Here is a 27615-nt window from a genome sequence, read left to right as displayed (position 1 = left end):
ATGAAAGCGGGCGGTAAGTAACTACTTATATCACTTTAAATGATCAACTTTCAGTTAACTAACCCTAGTAAGGTTATAATTACACATTTCATCGATAATATTATTCATTTATGTTTTTATTTGATCATAATCAAAGCTGAGGTTTATTAAGCAGCTAGCTAACGTTATCAAACTTTACTGACCCGTTAACCGGTTTATAATTGAAATAAACTTAAATTAAGTTACATAAATATGAATATTTTATTAATCATAAGTGTTGATGAAGTTGTTTGAGTAAATATTAACGTAACATCTCCTGAGGAGAGGTCAGTTATCCTCTGTCCCACGACTGTTTTGTCAATAAGGAGGGAAAACTGGCTACTGGTTGTGAGCATGTCAAAACTTCCATTGGAAAGCAACGAAACTAATCGTTTTTATACAAAATAAGCGTCTTCTATTAATATCAATACGCTTTTAAGAATTTAAACCAGTTTGGATTGAAAAAAGATGTGAATAAGCTCTCTTCGTGACCTATTTTGCAATGCAACGCCTTGCAATGCTACCTTCCTAGTATCATGGTAATACCATGTCTTATTGGGCTTGTACCATGGTATCACCAGGATATTTTTTTTTAAAGTACATTGATATAACATGCAAATATCATGGTTTATGATTATAGTAGTCTATTGGCACTATAGTGTATATCTAAGTAACGTTACCATGGTATTGCCATCTTTATACCATAGTACTACTAAAGCACTTTCTGCAGCGCTCAGCCGATTAAGATTTGTATGTATTTATTTATATTTAATTTCCAGTTTCAATATCTAGTGGACAGACCAGTAATTGAGATACAGTTGAAGTCAAAAGTTTACATACACCTTGCAGAATCTGCAATTTTTTTTATTATTTTACTCAAATAAGAGGGATCGCACAAAATGCATGTTTTTTTTAATTCAATACTGACCTGAATAAGATATTTCACATAAAAGACGTTTACAGTCCACATGTGAAAATAATAGTTGAATTTATAAAAATGACCCTGTTTAAAAGTTTACATACGCTTAATTCTTAATACTGTTTTGTTACCTGAATATATATTTTTATATTTAGTGATAAATTTGTTGGTTTTTCAGGATTTTTGAGTGATTGAACCCTTTTCCAACAATGACTGTATGATTTTGAGATCCATCTTTTCACACTGAGGACAACTGAGGGACTCATATGTAACTATTACAGAAGGTTCAAACGCTCACTGATGCTTCAGAAGGAAAAATTACGCATTAAGAGCTGGGGAGAAAACTTTTTTCAATTTGAAGATTGGGGAAAATGTAACTTATTTTGACTTCTGGGAAACACAAACATCTTCTGTAGCAGTACTAAATGGAAACAATATGATATTTAGGCAAAATAAGAAAAATGCACACCCCTGTTCTGTTCAAAAGTTTTCACCCTCAGCTCTCAATGCATGGTGTTTTTTTTCCTTCTGAAGCATCAGTGAGTGTTTGAACCTTCTGTAATAGCTGCATGTGAGTCCGTCAGTTGTCCTCAGTGTATGATCTCAAAATCATGCAGTCGTTGTTGGAAAGGGTTCAAATACACAAAAATGCTGAAAAACCAAAGAATTTGTGTGCCTGAAGATTTTTCTGAAGAACATCAGGCAGTTTAACTGTTCAGGACAGACTGAAGGGACTCATGAACAACTATCACTAAACAAAAAATAAACACGGTTGTGGATCAAATGCATGCATTTTGTACAATCCCTTTTATTTTGGTAAAATAATTAACATTTTGGAGATTCTGCAAGGAGTATGTAAACTTTTGACTTCAACTGTATGTCATATAAAATGCAGTTTAATGCTGAGGAATGTGAATAATTTTGTCTATGGGTCATTCAGACAGTTTTTTAATATGGATAATCTCAAAGGGCCAGTAAAACTGTGATGAAACAAACGTTTGCAAAATTGCAGTTTGTGTTTGGCCACATGCTGATTTGAAATCAAATCCTGGTTTCTTTATTGCATTTTGGATGCAATGTGATTGTCTTAATTGTGAGTTTCTTCTTCCTGGTCTCCAGTGCTCCACTGTCGATGTGCCAAATGTTTCTCTCTGCCTGTCCGGAAGCGGGTCCGAAAGCGTGCGTCTGCCGTCACGCTGCTGTCTCTTCCTGAAGAGCTGCTCCTCTGTGTCCTCCAATGCCTCTCCGCTGAGGATCTCCTCGCCGTCAGAGCTGTCAGTCCAGCCGGATGCACACATAAAAAATTTATCAAAAAATTAACAAAAAAGTGGTTTTCTAATGGTGAACGTCATGTGATCCCACAGGTTCATTCTCATCTTCGTGACATTATCGATAGTAACTCGAGCGTCTGGGCACGAGTGAGTTTCAAAGAACGCTGGCCGGCCCCTGATAGCGTTTGGCTCTTTGAGAGGTATAACATTTACTAACTTTCCATGTTTTCAGTAATTTGTGAATGCAGATGAGAAGCTTAATATGAATTCTGATTCAGACTAAAACAAGCGACTCAAAATGAGCTATTATTTGATAATGATAAGGCACACATGGAAAACACATTTTTGAAATTCAATAATATTTCCAGGTTTTCTATTACTGTTAGTAAAGTTGGGTTATTCATCAAAATTAAACGGAATCGCGATATGTCTTTGTCTGGTTTATTACATTGCAAAGGCTGTGATTTAAATTTTTAAAAATGAGCTGCGTGTTTCAAAATTAAATTACTTCTGTCAAAATAAGTTTGTTGGTTTAATGTTTTAAAATGACCAAAATTAAAACCATTGTATATATTATTAGTGTCAAATTGATTAATCGCAAGTTAATCACATGGTTATGGTTTAACATTTCAAAATGAGCAAAATAAGACCGTCATAAATGTAAATTAGTTTTTTTTTTGATGCGATTAATTGCATCCAAAATATAAGTTTAGTGGTTTAAAGTTTTAAAATGAAGAAATTAGGACAGTCATAGAGATATATTTAATATTAGGGTCAAATTGATTAATCGCATCCTATATATATATATATATATATATATATATATAGTGGTTTAACGTTTTAAAATAAATGTATACTAGTTTTGAATCGATTAATTGCATCCAAAATATAATTTTTGTGGTTTAACGTTTTAAAATGAACAAATTAAGACTAAAGCTTTATATTAATATTAATGTCAAATTGATTAATCGCATCCAAGTTTTGTTTTAAAAGTTATTAATGGTATTAAATATGTACATTTATTTGTAATGTAAAAATTTAAATTATATAAATATACACCGTACGCACATGTATTGCCTGACAATTTATTTATTTTTATTTTTTGGATGCGATTAATAGATGTGAGCGCACTAATTAATATAATTTCACAGTTGTGCTTTAAAATAAAATGATTAGGCAAGGCAAGTAATTAACTTGAAAATAGTTATAAAATAATTGCAATAGATGCAAGAAAAAAAAGAATAAAAATTAAATGATTTAAAATAAATCTTTAAATTAAGACTACAATTTAAGGTCTGATGTGTGTTTTTATTGTTTTATTTTAATATTTTTTTTATTTAGTAAAAGTAATAAAATAGAATAATTATTGCTTTTTCCATAGTTTTGCCTAAATTGTGCTTGCTAGTGCCTGTTTGATATCCATATTTTCACAGTATCCACTTTCAAAACATTAGTACAAGCTGTTTTTATTTTATTTTTTTATTTTATTTTAAATGTAATTATTACATTTTTCTCATTAATTGTCGTCTTTTCTAGAGCTGCGGAGAAAGGGAACTTTGAAGCTGCTGTGAAACTAGGAATTGCGTATTTGTACAATGAAGGACGTAAGTTTCTGCTCTCATTCCCAGTGTAGATTGATTGATTAATGCTTGATTGATTAAGGGTCTGATTTGATTGATTGAATTGTCTGACCGACTGATCAAGGCTGTAATGATGTGTGAATGTCCTGCAGCCTCGCTCAGTGAGGAGGGACGTGCCGACCTGTGCGGCCGCATGGCGTCCCGGTACTTCAGCCTGGCTGAGAGCCTCAGGTCCCCACTGGCCGACCCGTTCATCTGGCTGTTCATCCGGCCGCCGTGGTCCATGTCTGGCGGCTGCTGTAAAGCTGTGGTGTACGATCGACTCGAAGCCGAGTGTGAGACCAATCTGGTGAGTAATTCCTGAATATCCCAGCATTCATTGCCACTACTAAAAGTTGTTCAAGAATTATTTTGCGTGCCATCTATTTATTAATTTACTTATCAACATCTCCTTTTGAATGAGAATTGTATAAATATGCACGTTTCTAATGTTACAAAAGATTTCCATTTCAAATAAAGGCTTTTCTTTTGAACTTTTATTATTCCTCAAACAATCCTGAAACGTATGTGCCCTGTGTATCACATATACAGATATAGACACACACATGTAGTTCGCCTATTAATTAACTTTTTTACTTGGTAGCACTGGTACTCCCAACTTCAAAAAGTTAGGAGCACCAAAAAAAATATAGGAGCACCCAATTTATTTTTAGTAATGTGCCGATCTTGATTCTTCATGGCTGATTCTGAGTGCAGATGTTTTTCAAGCAAATGGGCTAAATGAGCCTTTTTATATATTTATTTTAACATGTGTGCCCTGTGCATCACATATACAGATATAGACACACATACTGTAGTTCGCCTCACTACTTTTTAATGATGATTGAGCATCTGCGACTTACTTTCAGTTTCATTTGTAGCAGTTTGTCATCTTGCTTAAGAGATACTCAGCTACTCATCCGCGGCAATGTTTCTTGCATTAGTGCTGTCATATCTGACTATAACATGCCATATACAGTGCCTTATGTTAAACTGCTTTAAATTACTTTTTTCCCCCCCACATCAATCTACATCTCATACACCATAATGACAAAGCACAAAACAGGTTTGTAACAACTTTGCAAATTTATTAGAAATAAAAAACTGAAAAGATCCTGTTGCATAAGTATTCATACCCTTTTCTGGGACACTCGAAATTTAGCTCAGGAGCATTCATATTGCTTCTAGATGTTACTACGCTTCGAGTGGAGGTAAACTGTGGTAAGTTCATTTGAATGAGTATGATTTAGAAAGGCACACACCTCTCAGAAAAGGTCTAACAGCTGAAAATGCATATCAGAGCAAAAACCAAGTCCTGAGGTCAAGATAACTGCCTGTAGAGCTCAGTGACAGACTTTCATTAAGGCAATGATCTAGAGATGAGTTCAGAAAAAAATATGCTGCATTGAAGGTTCACAGAAGCATTATCCATAATGGAAGATGATTGGAACAACTAGGACTCTAGAAAATGTCTGGCAGCCCCCATCCAAGCTGACAGAGCATGAGAGGTGAAAAGGTGAGGCAAAGAATGGCAGATATTTGCCAAATGCAGATGTGCAAAGCTTGTCACATCATACCCAAAAAGACTTGAGGCTGTAAAGGTGCTTCAACTATGTACTGAGTTAAGGGTATGAATACTTATGCAATGTACTTATTTCAGTGTTTTTTTTTTTTTTTTATTAATTTGTAAAATTTGCAAAAATCTGGCTTTTGCTTTGTCATTATTATGGTGTATGGAGTGTAAACTGATGTGGGGAAAAACTATTTTAAAGCTGTTTAACATAATGCTGCAACAAAACAAAATGTGAAAAAATGAATGTAGCCTATAAAACGCTCTCTCACATTTGTTATTTTAACATTTTGGGAGGTGTAAAATTTTTTACACCTTTTAAAATTTTTTACACCTGGTCTTTTAACGATTGGATGGATATCAGATCAGAGAAAATGCATGAAGTGACCTCTAATTTGACCAAAACTGACATTTTTAACACTCTTTGCCTGTAGCTCAAAATTAGACGGTGCATATTCGATCTCATTTTGCCAGCACCGGTCACATATTTTCATTAATTGAAGCAACAAAAAGTTTTTAGCTTTATAAGTTTTAAATTACAGAAAGTTTTAAATATTTATAGCATTAATAATAAAAGAAACCGTTGTTAATAATTGAGCAACAATAACAAAAATGCTGAAAATTCAGCTTTGCGTCATATGAATAAATTACATTTGACAATATATTCAAATAGAAAACAGTTATTTTAAATTGTAATAATATTTCACCGTATTACTGTTTTTTTTTTTTTTTTTTTTTTTTTTTTTTTTTTTTTTTTATCAAATAAATGCAGCCTTGGTTAGACGTCTTTAAATTCATTTTCATGTTCATTTAGTTTAAATTTATATTTTTTTACTTGCATTTTTAGATTTATATTTTTAAATATTTAATCAAGGATTAGGTCGTTTTTTTTTTTTTTTTTTTTTGTACTACAAAATTGATGAGAAACGTGTACTTATATTTGTTACATTTGCCAGATTTGTTACCATATCATTACATTATTCTAATGTTTGTTTGTTTGATGTTTTCTTGTGTTTGTAGGGCCGGAGAGGAACGTTACAGTACTGTCTGGCTAGAGTCCTTCAGCTGTTTGATGTGAGTGTTTCCTGTAATGTAGTTCTGATCGGGGAAAGATTGCGTAAAAGCAATCTAATCTTCAAGGATGGAATCTCATTTGTGACATCACTGAATTGATTGTTCACAAAGTCAAGAGCAGACAAAATAGCATTACTCATTTCCAACATCCAAAAAAATACTGGTCATGCTGCTCATTTTGTGTGTTCTCTGATGGGTTTGCTTCTCAAAGATGAAAGGTCCCACACAGAAAGCACTTAATGTTAATGATAAAAGCTCTTCACTGGTTCTCTCCTAATAACATTCCTGTGTGTGTTTATCAGGATGAGGAGAAGCGTGGCGAGGCTGTGGCCATGCTGAAGGAGTCTGCGCGGTGCGGGAGCGTGCAGAGCTCGTATCTGTTGTGGGAAATGAACCGCGGGACGTCTGTAAGTTTCTTTGGGACTCGTGATCATGCTCAGTCCTGTCCTAGTCTCTGATATTGATGCTGATGGCTGGTTTGATGTTCTGTCTGCAGGCGGCCGATCCCGGCAGGTATCTGCAATGCATGCGCACGCTCAGAGACTACGCTGCTAAAGGATGCTGGGAAGCTCAGGTAACTGGACCAAATGATAATGTGCATGAGGAATTGCATTACAAAATTGACCTAGTTTACTTTTTAATATACCTTTTTAGTCGTATTGTGGAATTGTACTTATTTATTTGAATATCCTGTTACACATGGAGACTGTTATTTGTTTTATTTATTTATTTTTATAAATGTGTAAACATTATTATTATTATTATTATTATAATAATATACATTTATTTTGTAAATGTGTATTAAAATATATTTTTGTCTTTTGCTGACCAGAATTACTTGAAAATTACATAGACACTTCACTTTCATTAAGAATGAAAACAATTGTTTACTTTTAAACAATATTTTTAATATATATACATTATGTAAATATATGCTAAAATATATTTTGTTATGTTTTTATGTTAGGTTCAGCATTTCACTTCTTTTGACCAAAAAATTAAAAAATATAGAAATATTTAAAAGAAATATTTTTATACATTCATTATTTAAATATGCTAAAACGTTTACATTTTGAAGAACTGATTTAGTTTTAGACTTCTGTTCAGGATTTCATTATTATTGAAAATGAAAACAATTACTTGTTTTATTTTTTTATATTTATTTTTAATAATAATAATAATATAGTTTGTAAATATTTACTTAGACTTTATTTTGATGTTTTGACCTTTGCTTGTCTGAACGTGACGTCCGTAGGGGGAGTGTGTTTGGTCATTACCAATCATCCGTCTCCATTATACTTCCATTCTCCCGATGTCTGTGCTCTGAGCGTGCTCATAATGGAAGTGCACGGCCTGGGAAAGCTGCGTCATAATATTGTCATCAAATCTGGAGCTTTTCTCTGCCGTTGTTGACATTTATTTGTAATAATCAGCAGCTGTGCCAGATTGAATGGCACTTTGACGTGTGTAAATAGGCTTGTATGGGGGCTTCAGATGAAGAGCGATGCTGTTTATGCAAAAGTCTGTGCATTTGTGATGCTGTATTAAACACACACAAACATTCTGGGTTTGTGTTTGTTTAACTTGTCTGTTTTGATCTTCCAGCTGGCGTTTGCGAAGTCGTGTGGTACCACAAACCCTCTGGGTCTGGAGCCGCGGGCCTGTGCTGAACTTGTGGCTCAGTTCTTCAATTCTGGACCGTCGCCCCTGAGATACCCACAAAACCTGCAGGGACAGGACATCACCACTAAGAGGTACAACATCAACACTTCAGATGACTCCTGTCTTAAAATAGTCCTGCAGGGTTCACACTGTCATGGAAATCCTTGTTATATAAACTTTTGAAAGTTGTGATTTCTAGGCTTGAATTTTTTTTATTATTATTATTTAAAAATGCGTATTTCTAGTTTTAAATATATTTAAAAAATGCATTTCTATTATGATTATTACTATATAACACTGGCTGTTTATTTTGACTTGGTATTGAGTTAAGTGTTTATTAAAACTAATTAAGATCACATTTGGTAATTGAAATAAAATCATTGAAAAACTTGTGTTTAAAAAAAAAAGTAATTTTCTAAATTAGTGAAGCTAAACTAAAAAAAATATATAAATATTTTTTAAAAGTAATAAAAATGAAAATTACTGAACAATTATTGAAACTTAAAGCTATATAAAAATATTAGGGGAAAAAATAGAACAGTAAAAGAACAAATTAACTTGGATCTATAGAAATATAAATATGACAAACATGCAACAATAATGCTAAAACTTATTAATAAATCTTAAATCAATGTAGAAATATAATAAAAACACACATAATAATACTAACATGTAATAATAACTATTAATAATATTAAAATAAATCAATAAATATTCAAATAAATAAAAATCCATAAAGTAAATGTTAAATAAAAATAAAATAAAGTATTAAAAACAAATAAAAAGGACAATTACTAAAACTTAAAAGCTATAGAAATATAAAAACTAATACAATGATAAAAAAGCATGTAACAAAATTAGTGAAACTTTAAATAAAAATGATAAAATAATAATACTAAAATATAATCAATATTAAAATATCTAAAAAAAAAAACATGTAAATGTTAAATAAGGTATTGAAACATGTAAAAAATAATAATAAAATGACTAAAACTTAAGCTATAGAAATATAAAAAGTAATACAATTATAAACGCACGTAGCAGTAATAATATTAACCTAATGCAATGTGGAAAAATAAAATGACAAAAGCATGTAACAAAATTAGTGAAACTTGGCTATAGAAATATTTCAATAAAAATGAAGACTCGTGAAAGCAATAGAAATATAAAAAGAATAATAGAAGTATACCAAAAACTAATAAAAATGACAAGCATGTAACAAATTATTAACTCTTAGTTATAGAAAGTAATTAAATTATATGAAAGCACTTAACAACATTAGTAAAACTTAAAGGTAAAGAAATATTTTTATAAAATATATAAAAAAAGACAAATTACAAATATTTCAATCTTTATTAAAAAATTAAAACACATTACTAAAAGCTATTACTAAAACTTACTACAAAATAACTGAAATTCAAAGCTTAATTCAAGTTACTAATAAATACTATAACGGTGTATTAGAAGTATTTAAATGAATAGTAAAAATCATGAAAATGCGTAACAGAATTACTAAACTTACCACAAAACTAAAGGCTTTTAAAAATGTAAAGCTTAAATCAAGTTAATAAACCATGTTGTACGTAGAATTATTTATATAAAAAATGAAAGCACGTAACAATTACTATAACTTAAAGCTATAGAAATATTAAAACTAATAAAAAAATTACAAAAGCACAGCAAAATTACTAGTGTGCTACAAAATAGCTAAGTTAAGTACTATAACAGTGTATATAGAAATGTTGAAGTAAAAATGGTGAAAGCTTGTAACAAAATTAGAAACAAATATAGAAACAACAAAATAAAATGAACGCACAGCAAAATTACTAAAACTTACTATACTTGATGTATATAGAATATTAAAAAAAATCTAATAAAAATAGAACGAAACAAGCTGTAGAAGTATTTTAAAAAACTAATAAAAATGATAAAAGCACATAACAAAATTACTAGGGATGCACCGAAATGAAATTCTTGGCCGAAGCCGAATAATAATGAAATGCTTGGCCGAAGGCCGAATACCGAACGCGGTGTTTCGCATTTTTTTCCATTTATTTTGCCAATTTTTTCACCATTACACTAATTAAATAGTAAAAATTTGCTTTTTACTATTTTGCATTGCTTTTCAGAGAAATAAAATAACAAAAATACAATTTCAAAATATTTATTTAACACTGAACTAGTTTTAAATATTAATATTTTTACTAGAAATTAATATTAAAGTTTCAAAGAATAAATCAATTATATTAATTTAACCAATTGTTATCAATCAAATATTATATTACTTAAATAACATATACATATATTTTACTGCCTTTGTTTAAATTGTTTACATTTTTATAACATATTGTCTTGTGGATCCATCAGTTCACATTACAACTCATGTCTTTCTCTTCCTGCAGGAGGCGCTTTCAGAATAATATTACACAAAGCATCTTCAAGTTTGACCCTCATTTCCTCTTTATTTGTTCAGGTATATTCTGGTAGACTGGCTGGTGGAGGTGACCACCATGAAGGACTTCTCCAGTCAGGTGCTGCACGTGACCATCAGCTGTGTGGACCGCTATCTGAGCCTGCGTTCGGTGCCCAAGGCCCAGCTGCAGCTGCTGGGCATCGCCTGCATGGTGATCTGCACACGGTGAGCGCCACACACCACAAAGAGCCTCTGTTATTAGTGTTCCTGTGCTCAGCTGAGCTCATTTTGACTCGTCTGACCCCTCAGATACATCAGCAAAGAGATCCTGACCATCCGCGAGGCCGTGTGGCTCACAGACAACACCTATCAGTATGAGGACCTGGTGCGCATGATGGGGGAGGTCATCTCTGTGCTGGACGGCAAGATACAGGTCAGTTGCACAAGAACATATATGCTTTCACACCAACTCAAAAACCTCACTATATGCTTGCCAGCTCAGATAAACATAGCCTTGTGACTGAAGTTTAGAGTACAGTGCCAAAACTGAGAGAGCTGCTTAAGGCATTTTAGGCATTTTAAGTTATGTGTTTACGAAAAGAAAAAAAATCATTCAGTACTAACAAGCAGTCTAATAAAAAAAAAAAAATAGATTGTTTTACCCAGTATTTATGAAATATTTGTCTATTTATATTGAATGTTTTGGCTATCTCTAAAATAGAAGTGTGTGATATTGTCTTAAAAAGGTATATAACACATTGTGCATTTACTTCTTTGAAATCATTTGTATATTCAAATATTTTACAGGAATACACTAATATTATAGAAACGTCCAGATATTATATATTAGTATGTATTATTGTAGTATTTCTATAATTCTTAGAGATAATTATTAATAATTTTATACAAAAAATATAACATACTAAAATATAACAAATTATAAAATGATTAAAACAATTATTTATAATTTAATTTTCATTAATATCCTTGATCTATTTTTTTTTTTTTTTTTAATTTTTTTGCAAATTGATAATTTTACTCTATTTTTAGAGTATTTACTAAAATGTTTTTGTGAATCTTAAATATAATATATAAAATGTATACATTTAATATACATTTAAAAATAACATTTCAGAACTGTGGCCTAGTGCTGTAAAATTATAAATTTCACCACAAAAATAATACATTTCTTTTTTTCCCCAAAATTTTTTCATTTTTAATAAGTTTTTTTTTTCTGTTTTAAGTTTAGTTTTTTTTTTTTTATAGAAGTGTTCTTATTTCTAATAATAAAAGGGTAGGTTTTAATTAGTTATAGATAAAATGTATAATATTATATATTTAGTATTATATACTAAAATATAGTATTATAAATCATATATATATATACGATTTAAATTAAAAAAAAATCGAAAGAATCGCCCAGCCCTAGTTATTTATTTATTTATTTATATAAATAAATAAATAAATAACTAGGGCTGGGCGATTCTTTCGATTTTTTTTCGATTTAAATCGTAAATCGGATTTGTGAAAAAAAAAAAATCTGGGATATTATTTTTAGGCCATATCGCCCAGCCCTAATTTAAAAGATAAATTATTATATGAGATTATATTTCATATTACAATTTGTATTCATATTTCCATTACTTTTTGAGTGTTATATAATAAAATTATTATAAATCCTACATTATACATACAAATCTAAATTGTGTTTATTAAAGGTTTATTAAAAGTAAAACATTATTTTCTATATATCTTACAAATATTTCTAATATTAAATGGGTTGTTCTTTTTTTAAAATGATATTTTATATGAATATTTCCAACATACAGATGCATTATTTCACTCTATTTTTAGGCTTTATTTTAGACATTAAATGATTTACTTATTTTTCTTTGCAGCTAATACTTCTGTTTACCCTTCTGATAACTGATTTGCACCATATGACTAATATTGCATGAAATATTTATTAGGGGTGCAACCAGGGATGGAAATTAACTTTTTTTGTCCACCGGCCAGTGTGGCTGCTGGATTTCAAAATCTACCAGCCACTAAATGTTTTTACCAGCCACTTTATGTTTTTAACCGACAATGTGTAGCTGCATGTGAAAATTAATACTACAAGATCTACTCTACTTGAGCAGTTTATTTAATCTCAAGTCTCAATAAAATACTGACATTTTCACCAAATTTTTCTATCATGATACAGAGCTATCTTCACAACTACACAACTTATAGCCCACATACTATAACAGCCTAGATATTTTATGTAGCCTAATTTGCGCGCATTGGGGAGTCGCTCTCTAAGCGCAGGGTATTTAAGTTGCTTTTGAATGAGCGTAAACACTTTACTTTTGGTTTCGTTTTTACTATAGCGTGAAACTCTCGGCAGCGTAGAGCATGCATTCTAAAATACAAGAGATTACTTAACAAAACCATTTGGGTGGACACCAACGGGATTCCCAGTGGATTAACACTGACTAACTGATTAACATGTTAATGATGTGTTTCAGACCCCCACAGTGTTGGATTATGGGAAGGTGCTGCAGTCGCTGCTGCCCGTGGAGCGCCGCAGTTCTCACCTCTTCAGCTACATCTGTGAACTCTCTCTGCTCTGCTCGCCCCTCACCGTCCCGGGACCGGCCCGACTCGCCAGCGCCGTCCTGCTGCTCACCAGAGCGCTGCACAACTACGGTACCGCCGCCATCCCACCGACCACACGCCTATAGAACCAGAGCAAGATATTTGACTACCTTAAGCCTAATGCAAGATTTTCTAACAAATGTTTCTCAACAGTTCCCGTGTGGCCCGTCCAGCTGGAGGAAAACACCGGTTTCTCCAAGCACGACCTGGTTTCCTGTGCTTTATCGCTCTATGTGAAGTGGTGAGTGTCTGCGTCGGTCGTTATCCATCACATTAATTCATGCAAAGGAAGTTTCATGTTTATTCTGAGTCTGGGAAAAGCAATGGTTTTCACAGCTTGGCTCAGTTGTGGTTTATCGTGGCTGGTCAGTTTCCATGGAGGCAGTGATGTGCAGTCAAGCGCTCGTTGTGTTAACGAGGTGGTTACGAGATGGTCACTTCTGCCCTTTGAGCCGCACAATTAGCAGCTCCTCTGGGTTTGAGAAGTCTAGCTTTTGTTGCTCTGGGGAGATTAAACCTTAGTCCCACTCTTCTCATGAAGAATAGGCAGCATCCTAGCTGAAGAGGAACCTGTTATCGTTAACTAAACCTAAAGCCATAAAAAAAAAAAAATGTTAAATAGAATATAAAAAGGTTCTCATTTTTCAAATCTCCCTTGTTAAGTTGAAGTCAAAGTGAAAAAATGAAAACTATATAACCGGTTCTATAGTTATAAGCCTGTTTCCTGTACTCAATAAAAAAAAAAAAGTAATTGCAACTTTATCTCACAATTCTGACTTTTTTTTAGTCTCAACTCTTTTTATTGATAGTTTTATTCAGAGAGTTATTCAATAAAAGACAATATAGTACTTGTTTCAACACAGCAGAAAAGTAAAGCACATGACATTTAACAAATATTTCTTTCTCTCTGGATTAATTACAAATAAAATAAAAATAATGTAATAAACAGAATAATAAACTAAACAAATAAATCAGAAAATAAAGATAATATCTGCTTGAAACATTGGTCAAATGAAAAATAAAAATAAATAAAGCACCTTTTTAAACAAACATTGTCACTTGGATGGAAAGTGAATAAAATACAAATTTCTTTCCCCTTTTTGTTTTTTCTGTTTCTTAGTCAGTAACAAAAGAGTGGGCGAAAGCAGTAAAGATCAGATATGGAGGAAGAGTAAAATTCTGACTTTTTCTCTGAATTGTGAGATATTAATTTGCAATTGCGTGTTATAAAGTCAGAATTATGATACATAAACATTAGGGCTGGGTATTGTGACCAATCCGGCGATTCGATTCTTATTTTTATGGATTCGATTCCGATTTCGATTCGATATCGATTAGCTATCAATATTTCATTTAAAATGTTAGTTTTGCAGACATGGGATCCATATTTTGATATAAATGCTGGTAATTGAAACTCTCCTACTTAAGTTTATTACTGAAATACACATCTACATTAATAATAGGGTGCACACAGTTGTTTATTTTAAACAACTTTTATTTTAAATGAACACTGTAACAAGAAGTCATAAATATGTGCATCCATTGTACACCATGTAAACAAACTGCAAAATGCACATTACTGTTAAAAAAATAAAAAGACTGTAAATGTGCAACAGTGAAATCTATTAAGAACTTCAAACATGTTTAAGAAATAAAACATTTTTCTAAATTCAAAACGTTCAAAACAGACCCATTATAAAGCCCTTATCTGCTTATACAAAACATTCTAACTGTCCATAAAACTAACAGTTCTTAACTACAGCCTAATCATTTTTGATCACCAGATTTTTCTGCAAAAAAAAAAAAAAAGCAGCTGATCAACATGTTCTGATAGCTCCTTTGCGCTGTGATTAGATCACCAGCATAGGGCTGGGTGATTTGGCCTAAAATCAAAATCTTGATTAATTGAACATTTTAACCCGATTACGATTAATGAACGATTATTTTATTCATTAATAAAATTATATTTAATTATATTTAAATAATATTTAGTTTTTTGCCCTCATAGTTCACTGACAAGTTTTGTACAGTAAATATGCGCACATATTACAAGTGAGAGATTTTTGAATGAAGGGTGCACACACTATCTACTATCTATGATTATTTATTGAACATCAGTGTTGAACAACTAAAATTAAAGCACACATTGCTTAAAATGAAAAGTCACATTTTTTTTTTAATTAGTGAAAATAAATAACTTGCACTTTTGGAAACAAAATAAATTATTTATAAAATAATAAATATTAAAAGTAGAAAATAAGCAGTATCTCTTCTAAATAAAATTACTGTATATCCTGTAAATACTTTTTACTGTATAAATACTGCTTAAGCTCCCCATCGACATGTCGGCGGAATAACGCAACGTAACGGAGCGGGGTCACGTGACTCCACACGCAGTAGTGTTTTTAAAGGGAAAGTAATTGAAATAATTGACCTGGAAAAATTTGATCGATTATAGGTTCTGAATGTCGATTTCGATTACTTTTCGATTAATCGTCCAGCCCTACACCAGCAGTTGAGAAAACTCTCTCAGCAGGAACACTAGTGACACCTTCAGGACGAGAGGTGAATATTCATATCCTCTTACGTGAAGCACGTGCATTAAGAATCGATTCAGGGATTTCCCGAATCGATATCGTTGCGTTAAACTGAAGATCAATTAAAATCGGAGAATCGATATTTTTTTACCCTGCCCTAATAAACATGCAATTGCCAGTTATAAAGCCAGAACTGCGATATAAGCTCACAATTGCGAGAAATAAAGTCAGAATTGTGAGATTAATTTGTAATTGCGTGTTATATAGTCAGAATTTTGAGATATTTATTGCAATTGCATGTTATAGCCAGAATTATGAGATATAAACATACAATTGCCAGTTATAAAGTCAGAATTGCGATATAAACTCACAATTGTGAGAAATAAAGTCAGAATTGCGAGATAAAAACTTGCAATTGTGACTTTCTCGCAATTTTGAGAAAAAGTCACAGTTGCGAGATATAAATTCGCAATTCTGACTTTAACTCAATTGCCAGTTTTTATTACACAATTGTAAGAAAAACGTCAGAATTGTGATTTTTGACTTTATATCATGCAATTCTGAGGTAATAAGTCAGTTACTTTTTTTTTTTTTCTCGTTTGTTTGTTTTTTTATTCAGTGGGGCTTCCATACTATAATTAATACTATATACTTAGTTAAATTAGTGAAAACTGAAAATATTTTTATGTGAATTATTTGTGAAATTTCAGAACTAAATTCATAAAATATAACTAATATGACAAATAATAAACAGCAAGAAAACAATGATACAATAACAAGTATTGTAACTATAATATTAAATGTATATTATATGATTAAATATTAATAATTGTTACAAATATTTAAATATTAACTAATATTATTTGTTTTTATATTGTAATATTTATAATCATTACAATTTGATTAGTATATTATGTTTGGGATCAATTTATTATTTATAAAATCATTATGTTATTACTACTTTTAAATAAAATCAAATTCAAAATATTAGCAGAAACCGTAATAGTATATAAATTTTACATATTAATTTTGAGTCAATTTTTATTACTTTTGTATTAATAGTTTAGTTATTTTGTGTGTTATCATTGGTTATTATTATAGTTATTAGTTTATGAAGTATTAGTGTTTACATTATTTATTATAATATTTATTATCGCTAAACTAAACTCAACATTGCAAAAACATAATAATTGATGATTATTTTTGGTTCATTAATTATTGCTGTTGTTTATTATAGTTTTTGTCATCATTATTGCTAAACTAACAATGTTATTTTGTAATTAGCAAAAGAAAAACGCTGTGTACATGAATATCAGGTGAAATGGTGCATTTTACCAAAGCAAAGCTATTTTTTATCAGCACTTTTCAGTTCCTGATGAAATACATTTATTTTGACATTTCCTATTTCTTCCTGCCATTTTCAGTGAGTGTTTTCATTGAGCTTGTCGTAGTGCATTCTGGGATTGTTTTCTCCATTAAGCGCACATTCGAGGACAATGGCTTTTGCCAAAACAAGGTCTTATTTTCAGAGAAAATGGCAATGGCGGAAAAAATTGGAGCGTTTTCATTGGCCTTTTGCATTTTCTCTGAGAAAACTCTATCTCATCTATATTGTTTCAGACTTTTATACATAGCTCTTCAGATTTCACGGGACGAGACGAGTTACAGCGGTTTCTCTCTGAGTGATCTTAGTTGAGTTGAAGAAGCTGTGATAATGAGCCGGTGTCACATTGATATTGAGCTCAGTGGGGTCCTGAGGCGTGCAGCCCGAGTTAATGTAGTTTGGCTGAGGATGCCAGTGAGATTGAGCTGTCTGCTCTCTCAGTGGAGATGAATGCTGAGCGAGTTCACTGCTATCACTCTGCACTGACCTGCTTTGAACTGCCCTCTACAGTCTTAACAAAACGTGTCACATTCACTGCATTAGGTTTGGTTGTGACACTCATGGCCCTGCATTTATTTGTACTACTTTTGTTGTATGAAAATACAGTCAAACCAAAAATTATTCAGACACCAGATATACTTTTTTTTTTTTTTTTTTTTTTTTTTATATATAAGTGAGGATAGAAAAATATAGTAAACTGTAACTTATTATACCCAGAACTTCTTCATACAGTGGACAACCAGTAGAACTGATAAAAATTTGGGACCAACAATTATTCAGACACTTTGACCTGACCGTGTTTTTTCTTTAATTGCTAAAGCAACCTTTTTACTCCACAGACTGAACAAAATTAAGCATTGCTTGGTAACTGGTCATACAAATTTTATTTCACTATTTACAGTGTATCTGCAGAATTTTTAAATATCAGTTTAAGGCAATTTATGACCTTTTTTAAGAGCTGCACAAGTAAAATGAACATGAGTGTGGTTGGACGATGTACAGTAACATATTAAGCCATAAAATTACGTGATTTATAATTCAGATACAGGTACAAAAAATCTGTTCTTATACAACACATACAAAAAATCTTATACAATGGCATTTCAGCCTTTATACCATTAAAAGGGATAAATCAAGCATATAATGTATTATATTTATTAATAATTGTTAAGATTTTTAGAAAGCACATTAACTTCTTTCACATTTACAACTCTATGTGTTTACTGCATAAAAACATTGGTCGATATTTAAAATAATCTGACTAAAATCAGCTGAAAATTTGCACTTTTGGGTCCATGGCCTGGAAACTCCCCAGATCTTAAAACTTGTGGTCAATCCTCAAGAGGCGGGTGGACAAACAAAAACCCACTAATTCTGACAAACTCCAAGAAGTGATTATGAAAGAATGGGTTGCTATCAGTCAGGATTTGGCCCAGAAGTTGATTGAGAGCATGCCCAGTCGAATTGCAGAGGTCCTGAAAAAGAAGGGCCAACACTGCAAATACTGACTCTTTGCATAAATGTCATGTAATTGTCGACAAAAGCCTTTGAAACGTATGAAGTGCTTGTAATTATATTTCAGTACATCACAGAAACAACTGAAACAAAGATCTAAAAGCAGTTTAGCAGCAAACTTTGTGAAAACTAATATTTGTGTCATTCTCATCTTTTGGCCACCACTGTACATTTCGGTCTGTAAATGCTTCCAAGTGCGCAAACCACCATAATTTGACATTTGTGAGACTGCGAATGTAGAAAAAGACAGTATTTAATAATAATAATAATAATAATAATAAATAACATTTTTTTTTTTTTTTATTAATATGACCTTCCAGATCTGAATGACAAATATAACTAATAAAATGAGTAATATTAAGAAAAAAAATAATAAATTGTAATTAATAACTAAAATAACTTAAACTAATAATGATTACAAATATTTGTATTTAAATCTAATCTAATTCTACAAATTGCTTTGTTTATAATTTTTGCAATCATTATTAATTTAATGCATGTCTTTGTATCAATTATACAATATTTACTCTTTTTTTTTTATTATTTATATTAATGTTTGTTAACATTTTATATTAGTTATAATATTTAGCATTTACGTATATATTATTCATTGTTCTTTGAGTTATTGAAAATAGAATGTTTATATAATAAATTATAGTATAATATTTGTTAAATAGATTACAATATTTAATATTGGCTATAATTTCAGTCATTTGTTTTAATATTTATATTTTTATTAATATTGTTGTTTACATTAGTTATAAAATATTATCTTTCATTTATGTAATTTCATATTTTTATTATTAGTTGTTTATGTACGGTTTTCTATTATTTCTATATTTTGTTTTAATATTAGAATATTTGCAATCTTATTACTTTATGTAATTATTTCAAATATTTGACATTTCATTTTAAGTTGTTTACTTATTTTTTAAATCATTATTAATGTAGTTATGAATCTATTATTGTTATTGGTTTTTATAATAGTTGTATTTTTCATTATTTATTAGCATAAATGCAGTATTTGTTTTTTGTGACCCTGGACCACAAAACCAGTCATAAGGGTCCTTTTTTTTTTTTTTTTTGAAAATTTTATGAAATTGACATTTATACAACACCTGAAAAAGCTGAATAAATAGGCTTTCCATTGATGTATAGTTTGTTAGGATATAACAATATTTTGTTGAGATACAACTATTTGAAAATCTGCAATCTGAGGGTGCAAAAAAAATCTAAATATTGAGAAAATCACCTTTTAAAGTTGTCCAAATGAAGTTCTTAGCCATGCATATTACTTTTTGATATATTTATGGTAGGAAATTTACAAAATATTTTTTTTTGTCCAGGGTAACATATTAATTATAGTCTGTCAAATGCATAAATGCTATAATTTTGGTTTCTTGGTCTCTTTAAAGCCTGTTGCACACTGCAAAAATTTCAAGGAATACATTTGCTAGTCAGAAAATATTTCTGTTGCCATTGTGACATGTTCACCAGTGACTGATAATTGCCTTTGAGTCGTGACTACAATCTATCCAAACAAATATTGTTGCATAATTTTCTGTGGTATTACCAAAGATCTCATTCAGGATGCATCCTACAGCATCACATGCAACAAATGCACAAATCTTGTCTTTATTCTCACTGACTCTTTCTTTCCATCCACAGTTTCGGTCAAGATGTGCCCAAAGACTACAGACACGTGTCTCTGACCGGAGTCAAGCAGAGGTTTGAGGACGACGCGTACCAGCAGATCAGCAGAGAAGCGGTGAGTGTTGTCATCTTCTATGAGTTTCCCTTTAAGTCTAGCACATCCAGTGAATTATATGTGATGTGATGTGTGTTTCTGTCACAGGTGTTGAGCTTTAAGGAGCTCTGTCAGGTGCTGGAGGTCCCAGAGGTGGAGCCGCAGGTGGAGGCGCCCAGCGCTAGCAGTCAGCTCACAGAGATGCACGCCTTCCTGTCCTCTCCAGCCAGCAACAGCAAAAGGTGTGAACTGACAATGCATGCATATGCTTATATCCTGTCTAGAGATGCAGGACCACAAAACCAGTCTGAAGTAGCACAGGTATATTTGTAGCAATAGCCAAAAATGCATTGTGTGGGTCAAAATGATCAATTTTTCTTTTATGCCAAAAATCCTTAGGATATTAAGTAAAGATCATGTTCCATGAAGATATTTTGCAGATTTCCTACCATAAATATATTAAAACATAATTTTAAATTGGTATGCACTGCTAAGAACTTCATTTGGACAACTTTAAAGCCAATTTTCTCAATCTTTAGAATTATGTTTCGTGAATATAAAACATTATTAGTACATGAAACGCAAGTCAGTGTGAAGATACATGTCAAATGTCAATCATTTCAGGTTCTAGGGGGCGCTCTAACTCTAAAATCTGCAATACTGATAGCCAAAAAAGATTGAAACCAAAAAATAGTATACACAATTTATACATGTATTTTTTTTTTTTTTAAAGATGTGCTTGGACCCTGAAAAATATTAGGAAAAAATATGCATCTCGTATAAAAATAGAAATATAACCAGACAGATCCTGATCATTTAAAAATAAGTGTTTCTGTATTTTTAGTTCATTTTTTAGCTTCATTCTTTCATTGTACTTGGTTATAAGTTTCAATATATCATATTTAATGCTAGTTACAATATTTATCAATTTAGTTATATTTAATTAATTGCAATACATTTGCAATTTAGATTTATACTTGGTTGAAGTCAAAAGTTTACATACACCTTGCAGAATCTGCAAAATGTTAATTATTTTGGCAAAATAAGAGAGATCATACAAAATGCATGTTATTGTTTTATTTAGTACTGACCTGAATAAGATATTTCACATGAGACATTTACATATACAAGAGAAAATAAGTTGAATTTTGCTCAACTTGATTCTCAAATTAATACTGTGTTGTTACCTGAATGATCCACAGCTGTGTTTTTGTTTGTTTAGTGATAGTTGTTCATGAGTCCCTTGTTTGTCCTGAACAGTTAAACTGCCTGCTGTTCTTCAGAAAAATCCTTCAGGTCCCACAAATTTGTTGTTTCAACATTTTTGTGTATTTAAACCCTTTCCAACAATGACTGTATGATTTTGAGATCCATCTTTTCACACTGAGGACAACTGAGAGACTCATATGCAACTATTACAGAAGGTTCAAACGCTCACTGATGCTCCAGAAGGAAAAACTATGCATTAAGAGCCAGGGTTGAAAACTTTTGGAATTTGAAGATCAGGGTAAATTTCATATATTTAGTCTTCCAGGAAAATCTAAGTATCTTCCATAGCTTCTGAAAGGCAGTACTGAATGAAAAAATATATGATGTTTAGGCAAAATAAGAAAACTACACATTTTCATTCTGTTCAAAAGTTTTCACCCCCAGCTCTTAATGCATAGTTTTTCCTTCTGCCGCATCAGTGAGTGTTTGAACCTTCTGTAATAGTTGCATATGAGTCCCTCAGTTGTCCTCAGTGTGAAAAGATGGATCTCAAAATCATCCAGTCATTGTTGGAAAGGGTTCAAATACACAAAAGTGCTGAAAAACCACAGAATTTGTGCTTTGTCTGCATCTTTAAGAAAACTGTTTGTTAAATGTTGATGGTGATGATTTCAATGCATTGTTTTTTGACTCAAAATCAGGAGGCGAGAGGACAGCATGCAGGCGCACCGGGGCAGCTTCCTGGCCACGCCCACAGCCGAGCTGTCCACTCAGGAGGAGATGCTGCTGGGAGACATCCTGGACTGGAGCCTGGACACTTCCTGCTCCGGCTACGAGGGCGACCGGGAGAGCGAGGGCGAGAAGGACGGAGAAAGTGAGTGGGGAGGGGAAATGGCTCATGTATCAGCTACATCATATTCTGAATCATCTTGCACTAAAACAATTAGACAAAACCAATTGGTATTGATGCATGAGTCACGTATGTGTCACGACATCTTGATTTCATCAGCTTGAGATTCGTGATGCGTGGATTTTAAGCAACCACTTCAGTTATAGTTCTGTTTTTATTTAAAAATATGCATGTATATTATCCACCATATTGTTAAACGCAGAAGTAAGCCTATGGGTGAGACTTCCAGTTCATTATCAGCTATAGGGAAATAATGAGAAGAATAACAGCGTGCAGTAAACGCTAAAACTGTTTGCACTACAAACCAGTGTTTTCATAATTAAGATAATACAGTAAAGTAATATAGTAAGACATAACAATTTGCAATATTAAGCAGCAAAACAAGCTGTTTTGTACAACTGAAAATTTCAGGACATAGACGAAACCGGAAGCCAGACACACAAAATTAGAAAAATAAGGAGGATATAGTTTTTAGACGACTAGTTTACCTAGAAATTACCCTAATGTTGTACTAATCCTATATTTCCTTTTATCTGTGAAACATGTTTTTTCCCTGCTAAAAAGTGCTGTTGCGAATTTCATTAATTTAAAAAAAATATTTTTTTGATGTCTTTATTACTAAATTAATTTTTTTATAATATCATTGTTAGAAATATAAAAAATGCTTTTAATTATTGAAACTCTTAATTTATTGTTGACTTAAATTTTTTTTTTTTTAAACAAACATACATACTTTTTTCACTGTTACATTAATTGCAAAACAGATTACTATTTCAATTTAAAATGATTAAATTAATTCAATTCATTCATCAATAGCATTAATATTTCATTCATTGTAAAATATTTTTAGAAATTATTGAAACATTTATATTCATTGTAAAAAAGCATTCATAATAATTTTTCATTGCAAAACAAAGTACTTTTAAATTAAAATTAAATCAATTGTTATTTAATTAAATGAGTTGCATTTAATATTCATTCATTGTAAAATATTTTTAGAAATTAAAACAATTGTATTCATTGTAAAAAACATTTTACATAATATACATAATTTTATTTGTTAAATTAATTGCAAAACAAATTACTCATTTAATTAAAATTATTAAAATGAATTAAATTAAATTCATTCATTAATAGCATTCGTATTTTATTCATTGTAAAATATTTTTAGAAATTATTGAAACATTTGATATTCATTGTTAAAAAAACATTCATGGTTATTTTATTCATTGTTATATTAATAAAAACGTTACTTTATTTAATTATTAAATTACGTTCTTTTAATAGCATTGTTCATTGTAAAAAAAATCATAATTTTATTCATTGTTAAATTAATTGCAAAACAAATTACTATTTCGACTAAAATTATTAAATGAATTAAATTCATTCATTAACAGCATTAATATTTCATTCATTGTGAAATATTTTTAGTAATTGAAATCAATTGTATTCATTGTAAAAAAAAATATATCTATCTATCTATCTATCTATCTATCTATCTATCTATCTATCTATCTATCTATCTATCTATCTATCTATCTATATATCTATCTATATATCTATATATCTATCTATATATCTATCTATATATCTATCTATCTATATATCTATCTATCTATATATCTATCTATCTATATATCTATCTATCTATATATCTATCTATATATATATATATATATATATATATATATATATATATATATATATAGTGATACCTCGATTTAATAAAAAATTACATCGTCTTAAAACGTAAATTCGAATTAATCGAAAAAATCGCCCAGCCCTAGTTCTTGTGTATGTGCGTGAGGGTCCAAAGGTTCAAACAAAGGCAGTGGACCTGCACTGTCATCACTTGCATCTAAGTGTGGGGATTCTGGTGGGTAGAAGTCCTCCACTTCCACACTGCTCTTAGAACCGCTGTAGCGGCGAGCTTGTTTACATTGTCAGTGTGCAAATTAGCTGAATTTATTCACTTATTGTCACTCCCACTTTAATGCGGTCTCCGCCTTGTCGTCTCCACACTGTACCCCACCCCTTATCCCCAGTGAACACCCCCCCATTTTAGAACGTTTTTTAAACCAGAGGTGTGAAAAAGCACCCCTGAAACAGGGGGGTGTTGTAACACTTTAAATGAACTGCAAAACAAATTAATAGCATTGTTAATATTTAATTTATTGTAAAATGTTTTAGAAATTATTAAAACAATTGTATTCATTGTAAAATAAAATATTTATTATTAAATTATTCAGGGTTTCCGCGGGGTCTTAAAAAGTCTTAAGTCTAAAATTTAAAAATCAAAATTTTAGGCCTTAAAAAGTCTTAAATTCGCTGTTCTAGGTCTTAAATAATTTTACACAGGTCTTATTTTTCCGATGTCCATGTAACGCTACCTCTAATGCTCATTTAAATTCTCTTTTTGTTGTTTCCATGGTGTTGTAGTTCTTTATTTCACAATTCCAAATATAATTTGCTGTATTTAAACTACAAATGAGACCAGCATGCAATAGCCAATCAGCTTTCTGTTATTGTCGCGAGTCTCTCGGATTGTACCGCGGAAGTAAAATGGATTTAACTTTTTAGCTTTGGGGAAGTGCAAGTTTAGCGATACTTAGCTTGAAAAAACTGAATATAGGGCTTGGCTAAGGCCAGTTGCTAACAACTAGATTTTTTTCTCCCTCTGTGGAAGTTACTGCGTCTTCAGAATCGCAGTAGCAGAATACAGGTCAAACGACCTTTTTCTGTATATAATGTTATCAATAATAATAAGAAATATAGGTCGAGCTAGCTGACCGCCAGCCTTCGAAATACTTTTAAAATGTTTTTTTTTTTTACTTGCCCGACCGAACAAACCGCCTGATTAAAACTGAAGTGACAAAAACAACTAGCGAAGCATCGAAAGGCAAGAAAGATTCCTATTTTAATACATTCAACGTAAACAGAAATTGATAATGGATAGTGTATTTCTGGTCTATTTGTGACATACTTTAAAACAAATGAATGTAACAGCACTCTAAAGAAACACACTGAGGTAAAAAATTTCAAATGTATAGTTTATTTATAACATGATATAGTTCAGTAATATACCAAGTGAGCTTTTTGCTGAAAATTCTCACAATTACAAATGTTACATTAATTTTAGCTCAATAAAAAAGTAGTTAGTCAAATAGTTACTTACATATTAGACAATATGCAACATTAGCAGAAGCATTCTCCTAGCAACTTTCTGCTATGATTCAGCGTTTTGATCGAATCAGTTGAAATAACTCGCTCATGAAGTGACTTATCGCCACCTGCTGGTAGTTTAGTGTGTTTAAAAGTATGCCTCCACACCCAACATTTCTAATTTATATATTTATAAATCAATAAATGTATTTAAAACATTAATCTCACTTTTAATTTTGCAGTGTAAATTATGTAATCTCACTGCTAACAGCCATTTAGAATTTATTGATAAATTCATAAAATAAATTTCAAAGGTAATGCATACATTTCAAAAGTTAAAAAAAAAAGGCCTTTATAAAGGTAAATCAAATATGCAGATTTAAGATTTAAAAGCTAATAGAGCACTGATGAAAATATTGCTTCAGAATTTTTTTTTTACGTCAGATATTTCTAGTGGTACTTTTATGGGGATATTTTGTGTGGAATAGTATCTGCTGATATGAAAAGTTCACAGTATATCGTAGTAATAAATTTAATTTATGACAGCCATGAAATTGTGTTTACTTTTTACATTAAACACATTAAATATTACATGTATGCATGTAATATAATATATATTTCCATTACAGGTTTCGGTCTTAAATTTCATATAAGGTGGTATTAAAAAGGTCTTAAAAAGTCTTAAATTTCACTTGTTCATATCTGCAGAAACCCTGTTATTGCTAAACAAAATATAATGATTTAACATTTTTTTAAAAATGAAATGAATTTTGATTAAATATTACAGTTATTTATAAGAAATAACAATAATAATTTTTAAAATGAGATCAAGTATTAAAAGCAACCATCATAATCTGCATGAGTCCGTTCCTCACAAATTTTAGCTTCATAAAACTTAAATGAAGCACACGGCTTGTATGGATGAATTTTACGCAGCTTTGTGAATCATTTTTTTTTTTTTATTATTATTATTATAGTATATTTATTATATTTTATTTCGTGCATCATGGGCGAAAAGAAAACACAATGTGAGCAAAACTATAAATGTCTGTTAAGCTACATGACATTTGAATTGTCCGCCTCTTCAGTCCCACTCAGTAAAGTTTAAAGAGGCCGTTTAATGACTAACCAACTCTCTTTCTCTCACAGTATCGGCTATGGAGGTGCAGATGGAGCCAGCGCTGGAGTGTGCTGACAGACAAACACATTGTTGCGCTCTTTCCAGCGATGATGACAGCTTTTGTGAAGAGCCCACCGAGGAGGAGGCGACAAGCGGAAGCGCCAGACCCTGGAAACGCCACCTATCCTCCTCCTCCTCCTCCTTCTCCTCGAGCATCTTTTGCACAGACCGCCGCAGCTCGGGCTACTCCTCCATCCAAAGCGTTCCCAGTCCGTCCGTCTCATCCTCTCTGGTCTCTCCGCAAAATCCCGGCGGTTTCCAACTCGTGCTGCCGCCCACGCAAAGGACTCGCCGACAGGTGAAGAGAAAAAACACGGCGGCGCACAGCGGAGGAGAGGCGGAGCGCGACGAGGACGCTGCCAACGTGGCCTTTCTTAGCCTGTGATTGATTGACAGGAAGCTGCAGCCACTTAACGCATCACTTCCTGGCCGTCCCTGCCAGGCGCACTTTGGTTCGCGAGTGCTGACGGTCTTTATCTCCGAAGAGCCAGAGTGAGATAAAGGAGCTGAAACGTCCTTTTCTGAGCTTTAAATACGATTAGAAGAACAAAGGTCATGTTTTCCCCTTCCCATAATGCATTTCACTTTGGCTCCCGATGACTGGAGCGTCTTCGTCTGATTGTTGCTGTTGACAAGCAACGGGATTAATGCCTCAGATGTGTTCAAATCACTGGAACTGCCGCTGTTGTTGAAGTCTTGTTACGTCTTCGTATTTAATATCCAGACTGTTTACAGAAAAGGACTTTTATAGTTTATCAAATGTTTTTTAAAGAAGTTACACGCAG

The 27615-nt window shown here is 31.7% G+C and overlaps 1 protein-coding gene across 1 annotated transcript; it reads left to right on the top strand.

The window, feature by feature from the left end:
* Window positions 1-27222, top strand: LOC141293187 (cyclin-F-like). The gene is made up of 17 exons (XM_073825255.1): window positions 1-13; window positions 2057-2211; window positions 2302-2408; window positions 3745-3812; window positions 3941-4137; window positions 6418-6471; window positions 6774-6878; window positions 6968-7045; window positions 8077-8225; window positions 10607-10771; window positions 10856-10979; window positions 13057-13237; window positions 13340-13427; window positions 20291-20390; window positions 20478-20611; window positions 22280-22452; window positions 26800-27222. Exons 1-17 carry the CDS (start codon window positions 1-3, stop codon window positions 27213-27215), a joined length of 2307 nt encoding a protein of 768 aa, XP_073681356.1. The 3' UTR covers window positions 27216-27222.
* Window positions 27223-27615: the final 393 nt, after the last annotated feature.

This window comes from Garra rufa, chromosome 19 (assembly GCF_049309525.1).
Source record: "Garra rufa chromosome 19, GarRuf1.0, whole genome shotgun sequence".
Lineage (NCBI taxonomy): Eukaryota > Metazoa > Chordata > Actinopteri > Cypriniformes > Cyprinidae > Garra > Garra rufa.
This window is presented reverse-complemented; position numbering and strand designations above follow the sequence as displayed.

Coding starts and splice junctions, on each gene's coding strand:
- LOC141293187 (XM_073825255.1), top strand. Junction 3,813..3,940: donor GTATTTGTACAATGAAGGAC/GTAAGTTTCTGC, acceptor AATGTCCTGCAG/CCTCGCTCAGTGAGGAGGGA. Junction 6,472..6,773: donor GAGTCCTTCAGCTGTTTGAT/GTGAGTGTTTCC, acceptor TGTGTTTATCAG/GATGAGGAGAAGCGTGGCGA.